Source organism: Periplaneta americana, chromosome 5 (genome assembly GCF_040183065.1).
Source record: "Periplaneta americana isolate PAMFEO1 chromosome 5, P.americana_PAMFEO1_priV1, whole genome shotgun sequence".
In the NCBI taxonomy this organism is placed as follows: Eukaryota; Metazoa; Arthropoda; class Insecta; order Blattodea; family Blattidae; genus Periplaneta; species Periplaneta americana.
In genome coordinates, this window is record NC_091121.1 from 11800448 (window position 1) to 11819295 (window position 18848).

Sequence of the window (18848 nt, forward strand, 5' to 3'; positions counted from 1 at the left end):
GGGCGTGGTGACTTATGTTTTGCCCTATACAGGCTTGGTCTTTGATTATAAAAACTTACTTCTTCAAACATGTAAATATGTATCATTAATATCATTGTTAGTCTTCAATTTTTCATTATAATTGTTTTGTTTTTTTCTTTTTTACTTCTATTAACACTATAATTGAAGCGCTGACATGGGAAAGGTAGTAACTGCCAAAAACAGAATTTTTCAGGGGAAGCAAAAAACAAATTTATGAACACTTTCTCACTTACATTATTACAGAAACTGCTTTAAATGAAGGGCATACACTCATGTTTGTGTTACATATGAAATTTGAAAAGTCTGGCACAGATTTATCTGTGAAATCCTATTTTATGAAAATACAACATTGAAATCACTTCTTAGCCAAACTGAGAATTAACGTTTTTTATACATTATGCACAAATTTTTCGGTAAAATGCACGATACTTTTCATCGAGGAAGTCTAACATAGATAACAAGTCTCTCTTTTTGGCATCAGGGACGACTGGTCTTCTTTCAAGGCGTTAGAAGCACTGCAAGTTAGTGATTGACGTTAATGACTGTCTTTTCTTAAAAATCCTGTGCTCTGTCCACATTTCAAGGTCATTAAATGACTGTCTTGTTTTTATTAGAGGAAAATCAGCTCTTGAGAGTCTAATCCAGTTGAGGGTCCTGATTTTGATAGGAGTTGTATTCAAAACTTGTCACATTCTGCAGAAAAGTCGAAGAAATCCTCATCCTTCACCATTATTACATTATTAGGCCTTACCTCTTCTGGAACCATGGTCTTGCATATTTTTTTTTCTTTTCTCTATGATGCCAAATTCCCTATCACATGGCATGTAGGAATGTTCTGAAGCCAGGAATTTCAAGTCCACTGAATCAAAATGTTTCTTGGCAATAATGTAAATCAGGACCATTAGAATCATCCGATTCTTATTCTGCCCTGCACAGTTATCAGCCACTCTGATGTTGTAAAAGGAGTTACTACATTCTCCGCGCCAACATACAACTTACAACATCTAGTGACTACGTTTCCAACTTCGTTTCATTACATACAGACATATTACCTTCTCTGTGCCATTGGCATGGCCATTTACTACCTTCTCAATGAAAAACCTGAAAATTCGAATTTTTGGCAGTTACGGCCTTTCCCACGACAATGCCTTAATTGTTTTTAATTTAATCAATTCAATATACAGATTTGCCTATTTTGCATATGGCTACCAGTATAAAATTTATCATTTAGAGATGGGAGATTTTTGCAATTACGATAAATGTGAATAGTGCATAAACATGTCAAAAATAAGTAATTTTTTATTTAAAAGCATGCTAAATATATTATTGTAGTTTTTCAAGACTTCAAAGTAAAGCACACAAACATCCAATAAGCACAGTCTTTTCTTTTACTTCACAGATTAGATCTTCTGGTCTATTCATCAGACTTCAAGAGATGTCTAAGAATGAACCTGACATTGAGAGATAAGTAGAAAACTAAATATTGTGGCTTGCAGCTATGAAACTACGAAACTAAATCAAACATACGTTATATGAAGTCCATGGTATTCCAGACAGACTGAGGAAGGCTTTATCCAAGAGGTATTGCAAACTCAGGAAATGCGAATTTAAATAACCATCACCTGTGAAACATAAAACAACAGACTATTTACTATTAAGTTGTTTCAAATAAACAACAACTTCAATGTGTTAATATTAAATTGTGGTCGTATTTTATGTTAATGGACTAGTTTAATATTAATTAACACAGTGAAATTGTTGTTCATTTTAAATCACTTAAGGTATATGTACACCCACAATGTGCAAAAAATGATGAAAAATTAGAATTTTCAAAATATAACTATTTTAATAGAAAATGTTCTCCCCTTTAATTTGATATAAGAATTTTCGATTTATGCCTTATGGTTTTACAGATAAGTCCCATTTTCCAAAATTCTGCGTCATCAGCCATGGTCACTTCTATGAAGATCACTCCAAAAGTAATGCACAACACTTTTAAAAATTTATTTTTTATTCTAAACCTTTGCAATTTATGGAGGTCATAGATACATCCTTTCCCCTTGTATTCAAATTTAATTAAGTCATTCTCGTGAGTGGCACCAGAGAGTAGCTCAGACGTGTTGGTTCAGACTTTTATCGTGCAGGTATACAGGCCCTCATTCCAAGGTGGCATAAGGAGTTGAAAGGTGCGGGGATTATGTGGAAAAGTGACGTATTGTTCCTGAAGGATGTATCTACATTCTATGAAAATAGCAAAGCTGTAGGATAAAAATGTAATTTTTAAATAAATATTGTGGATTGCTTTTTGAATGATCCTCGTAGCAGTCAATCCCCTCGTCCAGCATTGCTTGTAACATAAACTTCCTTCTAGTCCCAAAATAAATGCATAGATATCAGGGCATGATCATTAGATTGAAAACACGTTTTTACACATGTTTTTACATAATGAAGTAATTTATAATCTTTTAAATTTGTGTGTCAGTGATGTTGTACGTCATTTTAATAAGAGTCCAAAAGGAGAAATTAAAATTCTGTGGATGAGCATAAACCCTGGGACAAACACCATCGCAGGATTTGTTGCATCAATGGAAAATAAGGACAAAAATGCCAAAAAACATTCAACACCTGAAGTTAAAACGAGGAGGAGGTATTTGAGGGGCAGAAAGCTGAAACAGGACCGACATGAAGCTGCTTAAGGGGTGACATATGATGATGAAGTCTTGTAGGTTCTGAAAGTTTGTGATTCATTTCCTGTAAATAGTAATTTTAGAATATTTAATTCTTTTAAACATGACATCTCAGTCAAATATGGTGATACCAAGAAGATATTGGTGTCATTTTGAAGCTTGAAATGTCCCCTAGTGCCTGACAATGAGTAAAATAACATTAATGTAGTTAATAATTATCTATGGATTTTGTACATGATATATGCAACATAAAATATTAGTATAAGTTACATATATGGTAATATTTAATTAATGTAAATGAAAATAAAAAATAGCTCTATGTCAGGCACTAAAGAATAGTTTTAGCTATAAAACAGTGAAAAAAATGTGGCTCTATCTTAAAAATGCATGAGCTATCATGTTTCAAGTTGTATGTCAAAATTATAAACAAAATAATGTTTATAAACAATTTAGACATAATTTCAAGGGATTTGTTCACTTCATTCTCTTTCTGGTACCATTCTCAATTGTATAAAAATTTTACAGAGCAAAATTAACCAAAACAAAATTTTTTGTATGTAAAGGTGTACATATACCTTAATAGTTCTTCAGTGATGTGTAAGTGTTAAAAGAATGTAATCAACAATGAAGAATATTTGTATTTAATCTAACATTGATAGAAATGCATGTAGCAAAAACTTTTTTTAATAATGTTCATAAATTCAGAAAAACATTTACAGAGCGTTTGCTTACATAATGTAGGTCGACTGAGTGGTATGCAAACAGGTATGAAGATCATGCAACATGTGACAAATCATTTCCTGCATGCTCGACAGTTTTACTATTATTGAAATTACCTTGATTATGAGAGTGTTGGAAATGATGTCATGCAGCTGCAACACATCTCTGATATCTCTTAATTAAGGATTTAAGAATTTTAGTGGCTTCATATCCCGTGGTTTAAGAGACACCAGTTTCTTGTGCGAGATGACAGAGATTTCTGTGAGGTGTGTTTCAATCTTTCTCTTATTTTATTCAGTTTTTCCTCAGTAAATACATGCTATGGTACTTTGCTGTTTTTAATCAATACTGACCTCGTCTGTCTAAACTTTTTTATTGAGGTTGTGTATCAGGGACGAATGCTAGTCACGAAAGTTAGGCTTGCTCTTTTATTCATAGGGGAAGATGGGAGGATATAATAATTCATAATTAATAAAAATAATCAGACCCACATAAATAATTTATTTTATAATTTGAAATCATTATGAGTCATGGATCATATATTCACTTATCAGATGTAGAAGTTCGATATAAAATAACAAACACGGCCAACAAAACAATTTATTTAGTTTTTTCGACCCTGCCAACCAATGCATATTGTTGTATTGAGCTGCACTGAACGAGCGCACATATTCTCTATAATGTCTGTCTTCCCTTGAATAGGCCTTCGGAAAAATGGATTTAATAATAATGTTTCAATGACACACAATTCCGAACTCATTGCAATACTTCAAATTAATGTTTAAGAATTAATAATACATGCAGCAGCTAACACATGCATTCCGCTCATACAATTACATTGCACTCGCAAATCACAGCACATTCCCGCTGTCAATACTGCTCTGTGTAACGTTAAATAGTCGTTGGTGTAGCTCTCGGACCAGAGCTTCAAACAACACATAACAGAAGCATGTGCGCCTAGGACGGACCAAGGAGGAAGGCACTTGCGTGCGCATCATATTCTACGTCTTTCCTGTAGCTCCAAGAAACGAGCAAGCGTTGCGATACTTGCAGGTGTGCAACCTGCGGATGGTATTACGCCTATACAGTATTCCAAAAATCAAAATAAATTTTAATGTACGTAACGCCATTTTGAGAAATACACATTCTACGAAAATATTGGGCTTGCGCAGCAAGCATAGCATACCCTGAGAAATCGCCCCTGTTGTGTATGGTATTGTTATGTGGAAAGTTAACACTAGGAATTTTCTTGCAAATCGACAGTCATTCTTTTTTAGTTAAGTTTCTACCATGAAAATCCTTTGCTCTAATGTAAATTTCTGTAGTGCCACGTGAACAAGTTAACCTAAATATTTCACTAAAACATTCAAAAGAATAACACGCAATCTAATGTCAACACAACCACTCTCATAGGGAGACTGAACTGGACTGCCGAATGTGCAGGAGACGGTTTGCCACATGTTGCACGGCCTTCATGCAGGTCGTGTGCTACCCAGTCAAACTACATTATGTAAGTGAACACTCTGTACAACAGATTTTAGTAACATAAATTTTCCTTTTTTTTTTTTTTAATTATGGTTTTTTAACGACACTCGAACTGCCGAAGTTATATCAGCATCACCGGTGTGCCGGAATTTTGTCCCACAGGAGTTCTTTTACATGCCAATAAGTCTACTGACATGAGCCTGTCGCATTTAAACACACTTAAATGCCATCGACCTGGCTGGGATCGAACCCGCAACCTCGAGCATAGAAGGCCAGCGCTATACCGACTATGCTACTCATGCCGACTCGTAGCATAAAAGACTTAAATATTAATATTATTAAATCTCACAACAAAATATTCTGATAACATATTAGTACCATATGAATAGATTTCTCAGAAAAAAAAAAAATTCCCTTAAATGTTAACACTCTTATTCATTAAGTACTAGCCACATAATTCTGAGTTTACTCTTATTATTAGAGAAACTGAGAAGGAATTTTTATCCTTTTTGCAGTTTTTCAATAAAAATGGACGGTTTTCTTGCAAATTAAATGAAAAGATTTACATGAATCATTATTTCTTGCCTTTAGGAAATCTGGCAACCCTACTGCAGGAATGGAACGCTGTTATTCCAACTGAATGAGTATATGCTTTGTACATGAGCTGGCAATGAGCGACTGCCAAACAACGCAGACTTTCAGTCTAATTTTATAATTAATTATGCACTTAATTACAAAATGCATACTAGATTTTTCATTTATGTTGCTGTTATTTCACTTAGCATAGTTACATCACTTCCACTCTGTATATATACACATACAAACATATAATATATAAAACACTACAAAGCTACAGACACAATGACATTTACAGAATATTGTGACAGCCAGGAAATGATCTCACGACCGGCAGAAGGAGGGCAAAGTCGGCTGTGGTTCGGCGCGGAAGTTGCGCGCGCATCTGCTTCCTGGGGCATGTGCTGTGGCGTAGAGAGGAGAGAAGAGAGAGCGACCGTGGCAGAGAGGGAAGAAATCCAGAGAATTCGAGAGGTGCCATCTTCTGGACATCCGTGGAAATTTCTAGCATCGTACTTTCTCGTAACTATGGTTTGGTTATAAGATACGACAAGCGAGTGAACTTGAGCAGTGTTGTTGTAGTCGTTGGACAGCAAGCCAGCCAGTCTTGTGTAGCAGTGAAGCCAGCTTCGAGACCGGAGTTCGACTTGAGTGTGTCCGCAGCTGTGTGAGCATCCGAAACCCTGAGTTCGAGTACAGTGGACCGCAGTTGGGGGATCTGAGTTCGAAGTTCAGTGGACTGTCTCTGAAGGTCTGGGGTTCGAGATACTGTGAACTCTAGTGACGGAGCTAGAAGAACTAGCCAAGGCAAACGAACTGAGAACTGACAGTTCTGTTTTGTAAATAGTGCTTTGTGAACATTAGTTAAAATTAGCAGTTCATTGTTGTTCGTAATAGTCCAAGTAAATTGTCATTGTCGTCTGTGGAGTGCAATAACGAATGCTGTGTTACTGTGTGGAGTGGAAATCCCATTGTTGACGGGAGTGTTTACATTCAATTATAGAAAGTGTTTATTGTTGAAACGATAAAATTACATTATTGATTTGTAATAAAAGTTACAATATCTTGAAACTAATACACTGTCCCTTAAGCAACTGCAGAAAATTCCTTTTAAAAAACCATAGGCCTACATAAAAATAATTATAATTTTAGTAACATTTGTTTACCTATAATTATTTGATCACATTTTCTGTTGTAGCTTCATTCTCAATGAAGTGCAATATGTGCGTACTACATGTATAAAAATTACCTGAATATCCTGGACCATTGCTCTGAAATTCAGGAAACAACAATGAAGTTTGTACAAAAGGTCTTGATAACCGAATCTTATATGTGAAATTATCCGGGCTTCCAGTTGCTGGTACGTTTTCAAACACAAGTGCATATACATCCTGCAGGGTATCATTTAGAGCTTCATAATAGCCTATCAGTTCATCTTCACTATCAAACCCCGCCACCTTTTCTGCAAAGAAATGAGAATATGTAATGAATAATACTAGTAATACCTATAATTTCTAAAAAATAAAGTAAAAAAAAATCATATAATTACAGGATTACAAAGACTGAAAATCAGTACTACACTATTAATTATGTATAGGCACTAAATAAATTCTCACTTTGAGAGAGGAACAGAAGTTAAGGTGTTCGAGAATAAGGTGCTTAGGAAAATATGTGGGGCTAAGAGGGATGAAATTACATGAGAATGGAGAAAATTACACAATGCAGAATTGCATGCATTGTATTCTTCACTGACATAATCAGGAAGGATTAAATCCACACATCTGAGATGGGCAGGGCATGTAGCACACATGAGTGAATCCAGAAATGCATACAGTGTGTTAATTGGAAGACCTGAGGGGAAAAACACCCATGAGGAGGTCGAGACGTAGCTGGGAGGATAATATTAAAATAGATTTGAAGGAGGTGGAATATGATGCTAGGGACTGAATTAATCTTATTCAGGATAGGGACCAATGGCGGACTTATGTGAGGGCGGCAATGAACCTCCGGGTTCCTTAAAAGCCATTTGTAAGTTGTAAGACATTTTGTTCAATAGACCAGTAGGTCCTGTTATATAATTTTGACAGTTTATATTGTTCACACCCTGTATACTGAAACAATAATAAGCTTATTATTATTATTATTATTATTATTATTATTATTATTATTATTTATGATTGATTGATTGATTGATCCAGTATTAAAACATATTTTATTTGGCAACATGAAATTTATTGGTTTGGCCATATGAAATGATTAGTTCGAATTCTGGAAATCGAATACAACTTTAAAATGCATTACGGCTTATTTATTGTTATTGTATTATTTAACAATACTAATACTATTGATAATTATTAATTACGTTCAAATTTCAAACAACTAGTAAGTTTCATTTCATGAATTTTCGTGACTTCTTCATAGGCAAATGATGCTGTGAACATAACATTACAATGTAATAATATTGCCAATAGTATTTGTCACTACCGAAATTCTAAACAAAGTTAGAAAATGAAAATTCAACCTGACAACTAGAAAGACCACTATAATCCACTAGCATAATGTAGTAATAGAGGGTAATGGTTAGGTTTAACCTTTAAAGTATAAAGTAAGAAGACACAGCCTCTACTAACAATAGGGGTAATAAACCTTGGATTTTCAGGTTTGAAATTCTGTACTTCAATCTCAAAATTTAAATTTCATTTCATTTTTCACATTCAGGTGAACAAGATGTGAGAACAATACTTAAAGGCTGAAATGATCAGATTTGAGGACTAGAGTCTAAAATATTCTCAGTGACAGCTTACAATTTCTAACTGTCCGTCCGTCCATCCATCTATCCATTCAACCATCATCCCACCCACCCATTTATGTATTAAAACAATCAGTTATGTATTGCAACAACAAATTAACCAAATTTAATTTTCTAGTCTCCAAAAGCTTTTTAACTAAAGAAAGAGGAATTATCTCTTTCTTTCTTTTTTTATTCATTCATTCACTCATTTACTTGTTTATTAATTTATTCAGTCATTCACTTATTTAAAAATGAACAATTGTTAATTGCAACAATGAAGTAATCAAATTTTATTATCTAGTCTTCACGCACATTTTAACTAAAGACAGGCCTCATCCCTTAAAAATCTCTGCAACTATTTCGTTATGCATTGTTTTTTCAAATTCTTATGGGTATGTTGTACAGTATAAAATCAATTTTTCAATGCTTTATAAAAATGCGGCATAATTGGTTTGAAGGCTACAACATGAATATTAATATTAATATTATTATTATTATTATTATTATTAATAATAATAATAATAATAATAATAGTAATAATAATAATAATATTTTTAAACATTACATTGCAGCTTTTTTTTCTTTGTGAAAATAATTTATAAAATTTCAAATGACTTTGTAAAAATCTACAAAACAGTTCAATATAACCTAGTTAGAGTTATTTTAAATCCTATACATCTGGGACTTATAGATGAAGAATACCATTAAGAGACTTACATTATATAAATTTCAACGAAAGAAAAAAAAAATAAATAAAATAATGTGGTTTCTAAACAAGATAATGCTCATTTCACTGCCCAAGTCAAAAAAATGTCACCAGAATCCCAATTAATAGTCTGTTATAGTTCACTTACCATGTTTCTTCAGTCTTGATGTAACCTCATGTACCATTTTTTTTGTGAAATCGTTGTCTGGAGCATACAAAAACAAGGAGTCTCCTGAATACATCATACTATTATAACCGGTCAATTTTTCTTCAGTCCAAATATCACCATATGATGTTGGATATTCCCTGGCGGAACTGAGATTTCCAATGTCATTTCGCACAATATATGCCACAATAAAAAGCAAAATTGGAATTACTATTTCTAATATAGTCAGTATCCAGTGTCTCTTACGAATCACTAAATTCTTCCATATCACAAGACAAAGCTTCCTTAGGAACATCATTTTGGTCTCAATGAAGGTCAACTTGTATCAGCTTCTGAAAACAACAATAATGAAATAAAAAGTTATCTACAGTCAACTGTAATACTAGGCAAATGTAAGTATTAGGCAGTGCATCTCACTTGATGATATGTGTCAGAGGAAGAACAATTGTTTTCATGTTGAAACTTTCGTACACTACTTTTAACACTTGAATATAAATAGACATCACCATAACAAAAGTTGACAACAAACAATAATAATAATAATAATAATAATAATAATAATAATAATAATAATAATAATAATAATAATAATAATCCGTGGCGCTACAGCCCATGAAGGGCCTAGACCGACCAGCTGGCTGCTGGCATCACGCCCACATGCCGAAGCAGAGGTGGACGATCATCCAACCAGAATGGAGGTATCGTGTGGTTAGCATGATGATCCCCCCAGCCGTTATAGCTGGTATTCGCAACCGGATTTCGCTACCTATCGTAGCTCCCCAAGTGCATCACAATGCTGGGTGGGCACCGGTCCCATACACTGGCCGAAATTTCATGAGAAAATTTCTTCCCCTATGAGGACTCGAACCAGCGCGCATTCCGTAATGCGAGTCCTAAGCAGGATGCCTTAGACCACGACGCCACAGTGCAGGACGTCAACAAACACACCTTCAAAATATACAGAAAACCAACCACCACCACCACACACATACACAACACATGTAATCACTCCAAACAACACAAACATGCTGCATTCAGGACAATGGTACACAGACTACTCAAAATACTCATGAGCCAACAACACTACAATGAAGAAGTGAACACGATCAAATACATAGCACAAGAAAATGGTTACAACCCAAACATAATAGACAACATCATAAGGAAGACAAAACAAAAACTCAACAAACACAAAAACACACAAAACACAACACAAGAAATACAACACACTAAGATACGAAAACAAAAGCACAAACCAAGATCGCATCCTCATTCAGAAAACAGAAATACAACATAACATACAGAACAGAAAACACGCTACAAAGACATCTCAACACACAAACAAATAAATACAACCACACAGGCGTATACAAAATCACATGCAATAGTTGCAACAATTTCTACGTTGGACAGACAGGCAGATTATTCCAAACTCGATACAAAGAACACATTAAAGCAATAACCAGAGGACACAATACATCTATATATGCCGAACACATAACTAATGCTAATAACACATACAATAACATAAATACAGACATGGAAATCCTACACATACAAGCCAAAAACTCAACACACTAGAACCATATGAAATATAGAGATACACTAAAACACACCCTAATCAAATTCTCAACACACAGATCAATTTCAGAACACACACACTATTTGACACAACTCTTCATCACACGAATGCACTCACACAACAGGCAGCGAAGTTGAGATAGCGCCGAGATCTAGTAGGCTCTGAGGATGGTGTTAAGTAGCACCGAAACAGCTGTAAGCCACACATGCTTACGTAATTAACACGAATAAGATCGCCATTTAATCAATTATTTAACAATTGTTTGTATACATCTGAAGACTGACTAGTGCAATATGTATCTAGTCTGTGATGGACACATTTAGGAAAGGATGCTGAAAGAACTGAAAGACAATATAAGAAGGGAAATTGAAGCAATTTCAGAAGAACTAATGCGTGTTAATGCAAATTTTCTTAAGAGGTGTGAAAGATGTGTAGGGGAATAAGGACATCACTTCCAATATCTTCTATGACAAAGGTAGGTAGTTATTGTAATTTCCATGAGTAATCTTGACTCAAGGGGCTATGAATGTCTGGCTCTGCCGGCAAACAGCGTGCTTCTAGCTGCCACAAACGGCTGCATACTCATGGATGAATATCTATTTGAAGGCTCTGTATTTAAAACAAATGGAAACCAATGTAAAAAGCCACTTTTAATTATCCATTTTATGTTGTTGTTGTTTTCTAATGCCAGGCGTTTGACAATAAAGTCATTTGACCTCTTGCACTCCAATATTTTTCAAAGATATTATCATGGTCAGCCACTGAAGCACAGATTTTGAGATGTTTCGAATCCATTTCTTGGTTTGAGTTGCACAATGGGCAGTTAGGGGGCTGATATATTCCAATTCTATACAGGTGTTTGGCCAAACAATCATGGCCTGTTGCCAATCTAAATGCAGCTACAGACGATTTTCGTGGTAAATCGGAAATTAACTGAAAAATGGCAAGTTGTAGCCGATATAAGTGAACACCATATTTTAACGTTTTGGTGGCTACTTCACTCACACACAACCCCCAGAATGTCTGGAGGACCACACCTGCTGTTGGTCGACGGGTCCATTGGACCTAGTTGGGAGATCTTGTTGATCACCAGCTTTCCCTCCTTAAGCCACTGGAGGACGATTTTAGTGCCATAGCAGGTCAGCACTAGGAACAGAAAAGTAGAAAGAGGAGAAAGGAAAGGGAAATGAACCCCTAGGCCTCAAATGTTCTAATACCGTCGGGGTCGAAGAAAGTAAGAGTTGAGTCAGAGGGCTGGATAGGAAAGGGTGAAGAGGAAATTAGGTATTGAATAGAGAAAAATTATACCAAATTCAGTTATTAACTCATCAAGCTGACCAGTGCTAATTGATGAGTAGCCCCTCCCTTTAGTTCACAACAACCACATTATCCATTTTATATCAAAATAAAAACAGGAAGAGTTACATAATGGCTAGTGATGTAAGGCCGCTTTAGCAAATTGTTGTTTTCTTATTCACTCCCTTGCTTCCAGCCTTGTATCGCTCACTCATTGTTCTCTATAGTCACCAGCTTATCAAAACGAATACGTAAGTCATCTAATCTTAATGGCTGTGCCAATACAGACTTCAAAACAACGCCATTGTGACGTTTGTTTTGCTATAACAATACGATTAAGAAACACGCGCTGACGAGTGAGAACGAGTATTATATTGTGAGAACGTTACTGATCTAATCTAAATGGCCCAATAAGAACTTTAATTAAAATTATGCTAGAACATCTTATTATAAGCATTACCCACTTCTTAAAATCTATTAACAAACTTAACAATATTGACATCTTTCAGGAAGAAATTGTACCTATATTCCTGAGAGTAATAAGTAGGGCTAGGATTTTGATGAAATTGCATCTTTTTTCTAGTAAGCTAGAAACATAGCTGCTTTAGTATTTATATGTTATGTGATAAACTGAGTGTTTTAAGACATATTTGTTAGGGCATTTTTTTTGCCTGTTTTAATTCATAAGAGCATCTTTTGTTTTATTCGGACATTTTTGAGGCATTTTCATTTAATTTTGGCCATAAATCTCCATTATTAATATAAAATAACGTTTTTTTTCCTTTGATATTTGTCTACATATTTTGTCCATTAATACCCATTATTTTTTACTTGGTTATTTAACGACGCTGTTTCAACTACGAGGTTATTTAGTGTCGATGGAATTGGTGATAGCGATATGATATTTGGCGAGATGAGACCGAGGATTCGCCATAGATTACCTGACATTTGTCTTACAGTTGGGAAAATCTCGGAAAAAAACCCAACCAGGTAATCAGCCCAAGCAGGAGTCGAACCTGTGACTGAGTGCAACTCCGGATCGGCAGGCAAACGCCTTAACCGACCGAGCTACGTCTATGGTTAATACCCATTATTTTGTATAGCGATATGATATTTGGCGAGATGAGACCGAGGATTCGCCATAGATTACCTGACATTTGTCTTACAGTTGGGAAAAATCTTGGAAAAAAACCCAACCAGGTAATCAGCCCAAGCGGGAGTCGAACCCGTGACCGAGTGCAACTCCGGATCGGCAGGGAAACGCCTTAACCGACCGAGCTACGTCTATGGTTAATACCCATTATTTTGTATAATATTTTAATAGTTTTTCTACACAAATATTGCCATTTTAACGTAGTACAATCCAACTACCTCTTCAATATAGACTCCTCTATACCTGCTAATTCTGAGTAAAAGTGACCTTGTGGTGAGCTATATGGAAATTACATCAGGTAAAATAATTAATTACAGTGTACCACTTAGAAAATTTTATGTAAAATTAAATAAACTTAAATGTTGGCACTACTCGTAGAATTTAATTTAATTTAATTACCAGTCTAAATATTAAGTAGTACAAAACCTCTTTTCCTACTAAGCCAATTATGTAAAATCAATTTTTAGGGCATTTTTAAGGGCATTTCTGAAAGATTTTTAGGTCATAAATGCATTGTTTATAGGACATTTTTTCATGATTTATAGGTCATCAAAATCCTAGCTCTAGTAATAAGTAACATATTGTAGCTTTTGACATAAAGCACTTCAAGCACATACACATCTTAACTTAAAAACACAATTTTTGCAGATACAACCTTTCGCTTTAGCAGAGCAGAATATTGGATGCTTAGTTGAATTTTGCTGATTAAATTCATAGAAAACTCTACAAAATGTAAAAATTGATTAAAATAACATAAATTTTTGTTAATTTATGCGTTTTTACAATTATAGCTAACATCTATTTCAATCAAAAATGGCCAATAATTAAATCGATATACTCTTATCAATTTGGCTGAAATAGTTCAAATTTTAGTTTTTGTGAGTTGTTTCATTTTGAATAGACCCTACAGTCCTCTCTTAAAGATTACTTCATAATAAATAACCGTAAAGATTGAACATATTGGTTGTCTAATAATTAGGTTTTTCACAAACCTTGCACTGAACTGACAATTTTCCAAGTACCTATTAAAATCTGGATGTAGGAAATACAATAAGTTAGACATTTTAAATTTGAATATTTCCACATGCTACTAGTAGTAGTAATAATAATAATAAAAAAAAAAGGTAAAGGTATCCCCGTACCATGCCATGAAGGCACTTGGGGGGCATGGAGGTAGAGCCCCATGCTTTCCATGACCTCGGCACTAGAATGAGGTGGTGTGGTCGGCACCATGCTCTGACCGCCTTTTACCCCCGGGAAGGACCCTGTACTCAATTTTATAGGAGGCTGAGTGAACCTCGGGGCCGTTCTGAAAGTTTGGCAACGAGAAAATATCCTGTCACCACCTGGGATCGAACCCCGGACCTTCCAGTCCGTAGCCAGCTGCTCTACCAACTGAGCTACCCGGCCGCCAGTAATAATAATAATAATAATAATAATAATAATAATAATAATAATAATAATAATAATTCGAGGCACGATAGCCCATGAAGAACCATGACCGACCAGCTGGCTGCTGGCCTCACGTCCACATGCCGAAGCAGAGATGGACGATCATCCAACCAGAATGGAGGTATCGTGTGGTTAGCATGTTCTGGCTTTCGTAACTGGATTTTGCTACCTATCGTAGCTCTCCAAGTGCATCACGATGCTGGGTGAGCACAAGTATCATACACTGGCCGAAATTTAATGAGAAAAATTCTTTCCCCCATAAGGACTTGAACCAGTGCGCATTCCATAATGTGAGTCCTAGGCAGGATGCCTTAGACCACGACGCAACGACGAAGGACGTAATAATAATACTTACTTACTGGCTTTTAAGGAACCCGGAGGTTCATTGCCGCCCTCACATAAGCCCGCCATTGGTCCCTATCCTGAGCAAGATTAATCCAGTCTCCACCATCATATCCCACCTCCCTCAAATCCATTTTAATATTATCTTCCCACCTACGTCTCGGCCTCCCCAAAGGTCTTTTTCCCTCCGGCCTCCCAACTAACACTCTATATGCATTTCTGGATTCGCCCATACGTGCTACATGCCCTGCCCATCTCAAACGTCTGGATTTAATGTTCCTAATTATGTCAGGTGAAGAATACAATGTGTGCAGCTCTGCGTTGTGTAACTTTCTCCATTCTCCTGTAACTTCATCCCTTTTAGCCCCAAATATTTTCCTAAGAACCTTATTCTCAAACACCCTTAATCTCTGTTCCTTTCTCAAAGTGAGAGTTCAAGTTTCACAGCCATACAGAACAACCGGTAATATAACCGTTTTATAAATTCTAACTTTCAGATTTTTTGACATAAGACTAGATGACAAAAGCTTTTCAACCGAATAATAACACGCATTTCCCATATTTATTCTGCGTTTAATTTCCTCCTGAGTGTCATTTATATTTGTCACTGTTGCGCCAAGATATTTGAATGTTTCCACCTCTTCGAAAGATAAATCTCCAATTTTTATATTTCCATTTCGTACAATATTCTGGTCATGAGACATATGCATATACTTTGTCTTTTCGGGATTTACTTCCAACCCTATCGCTTTACTTGCTTCAACTAGAATTTCCGTGTTTTCCCTAATCGTTTGTGGATTTTCTCCTAGCATATTCACGTCATCCGCACAGACAAGAAGCTGATGTAACCCATTCAACTCCAAACCCTGTCTATTATCCTGAACTTTCCTAATGGCATATTCTAGAGCAAAGTTAAAAAGTAAAGGTGATAGTGCATCTCCCTGCTTTAGCCCGCAGTAAATTGGAAAAGCATCAGATAGAAACTGGCCTATACGGACTCTGCTGTAAGTTTCACTAAGACACATTTTACTTAATCGAACTAGTTTCTTGGGAATACCAAATTCAATAAGAATATTATATAAAACTTCTCTTTTAACCGAGTCATACACCTTTTTGAAATCTATGAATAACTGATGTACTGTGCCCTTATACTGCCACTTTTTCTCCAATATCTGTCGAATACAAAAAATCTGATCAATAGTCGATCTATTAAGCCTAAAACCACACTGATGATCCCCAATAATTTCATCTGCATATGGAGTTAATGTTCTCAAAAGGATATTCGACAAAATTTTGTATGATGTCAACAAAAGTGATATTCCTCGAAAGTTACTACAGTTAGCCTTGTCCCCCTTCTTAAAAATAGGTACGATTATGGACTCCTTCCATTGTTCTGGTACAATTTCCTATTCCCAAATTGCAAGTACAAGTTTATAAATTTCGCTAGATAATGCCCTTCCACCCTCTTGTATTAATTCTGCTGGAATTTGATCAATACCTGGAGACTTGTACTTTTTCAGATTTTCTATAGCAATTTCGACTTCAGAAAGTGTGGGTTCCGGTATAAATGGCTCAGCAGTTTGTATTTGAATTTCGTCCTGATCATTTCTATTTGGCCTATGTATATTTAGTAGTTGCCCAAAATAGTTTTTCCATCTGCGTAATAATAATAATAATAATAATAATAATAATAATAATAATAATAATAATAATAATAAAATTATGTAGCCTGTTCTTTTGAAATAGATTTTCATTTTACTGATGATTCGATAAAATCACGTAAAGGAATCAAAAGTAGAGATTTCAGATTTATTCCATTTATTTTCGTATTCAATTAATTTATTACGCTCACAATCTGCGTCCAAAGTGTTCCACATACCAATTTTGCTTAACGTTCATGAGGTCAATCTGTGTAGATTGAAGAACAACAATAGGGTCTATTCATATGAAAATTCTGACAAATGGCCTTTAATATTCGAGATACAGTAAACTCTCGATTATTCGTGCGTGGATTACCAGGTTTGCGGGTTATCCGTGCATCATCAAAGTTTATTTTACTCAATTTTTGTTATGACATTTTGAATAAATGTGAACCGAGCTTGGAATTCGAGTGCGCGAGTTTCAAAGGGCCTTGGTATAAAACATAGTCTGTCCGTAACAATATACCTCATCCCGCTTTATTTCCTGACGCAAATTGGCTGCAACATGCTTATAAATCTTAAAGAGTACCAGTACCAATGTTACGAAGTACAACAATATCAGTGTAATTAAAATGTCATTGTCCCACTTAATCTACAACAGTATCAACATACTCCAAAGCTTACTGTTAAAAGTGGCAACTGAATATGTTAAATGTTTGATACACATTTTCAAACACAGTAATACTGCATGCCTAGTATTTAAAAAGAAGGTTCGTTCTGTAGTAAAAAGCAAAAATTGTATTATTCGTGTGCATCTGTTCGGTGATTAGTCCGAATAATCGAGAGATTGCTAAATTAAGTTTTGTATTTCAGATAATTTTAAAGATACGATGGAAAGGTAAGATGTCATAGATGACGTCACAAGGTAGTAGGTAATATACAGCTATGTTATTTTTTAAACGTGAGATTGATGGTTCGGGCACAATATACTTATTATTTTTTTCCACTCTCACTGCCGTAGTATGCTGTTATTAGCTTGTTTTAGGGAAGTAAATAATTTTACCGTGATATTGTTTGTTGCTATTGACGACGGGACGTAAGTCACAGTATTGGGTTTAGAATTTCCTTACAGCTCTTATAAGACATAATAAAAGCGAATTGTGTCTGGCCAGTAGCGTAATAGCTACGGTGACAGACTACTAATCGTGAGGTTGATGGTTCGAGCACAGCTGTCAGCAAGTCTTCTTTATTTTTAATTATTTTTCCCCACTCCACTGCTGTAAGTATGCTGTTATTAGCTTGTTTTTAGGGAAATAAATTCATTTTATCGTGATATTGTTTGTTGCTATTGACGACGAGGCGTAAGTCACAGTATTGGGTTTTGAATTTCCTTACAGCTCTTATAAGACATAAAGTAAGGTGGAGTTCCTAGGTAGCTCGGTTGGTAGAGCGCTGGTACATTCAACCAGAGGCCCCGGGATCGACACCCGGCCCCGGAACAATTTTTTCCCTTGAAATTATGCTATTAAATGCTTCACATAAAACACTTTTTTTCTCAAAAAGGAAGAAAAAACGAGCAAAATTATATTAAACTTTTTTTGTTTGAAATATTTCATAGAATAACCCCCTGAAATTAACGACATTACTTACGGTCCACCCTGTATATTTTACTTCACATAGAAAAATATAAAACCAATGAAAGTTACACCAACTCCACTGGACACACTGCGAAAACTAAGAACTCCGTCTTGAATTGCACAAAACTAGACTTTCTCCTTTAAATATTCTCTTGCCATGGTTTAATTAAATTGAAATTTAATCTCCATATTATGCAATTAACTTTTTATAGCAATAATTTTCCGATGTAAGTACATAAATGACGCTGATTACTTTGTTTCCCTACTCTGTAACACTAACTTTGGACAATAAATTAACATTGAGATATTGATACGTGGCAATTCACGAAATTTGGATATGCGGAAATTCACTAAATTATAAGTTATTTTAAAATTCTTAAAGAATCCCAAAAATTCGTAACAAACCTGGAGTTTACGAAAGTTCACGTTATTTCCATGGTTGTCCAGGGATGAAGACCTGCATAACGGGAATTCCAAGTGAACTTGAGCAGAAAATTTACGTCAGGTGAGAAGGCAAGCACTGACAAATAGCAGGTTGTTTCGAAATCAGCAATGTCACCTTATCGACCTCATAGCTTTCAAAATAACTGTATA

General features: G+C 35.3%; 1 protein-coding gene across 3 annotated transcripts in view; it reads right to left on the reverse strand.

Annotated features, from left to right (window-relative positions):
• The window catches only part of LOC138699465 (phospholipid-transporting ATPase ABCA3-like), an 89474-nt gene that overhangs the window by 55825 nt on the left and 14801 nt on the right, over positions 1 to 18848 (reverse strand). For 2 of the 3 annotated variants that reach the window (XM_069825362.1, XM_069825361.1), the window contains exons 2-4: positions 9135 to 9484; positions 6739 to 6951; positions 1549 to 1643 (exon numbers count right to left, since the gene is read on the reverse strand). In XM_069825362.1, the coding sequence (XP_069681463.1) occupies positions 1549 to 1643; positions 6739 to 6951; positions 9135 to 9450 (624 nt within the window). In that variant the 5' untranslated portion in view covers positions 9451 to 9484. The remainder of the gene's footprint in view (positions 1 to 1548; positions 1644 to 6738; positions 6952 to 9134; positions 9485 to 18848) is intronic. The other variant, XM_069825360.1, reaches the window with a different exon arrangement.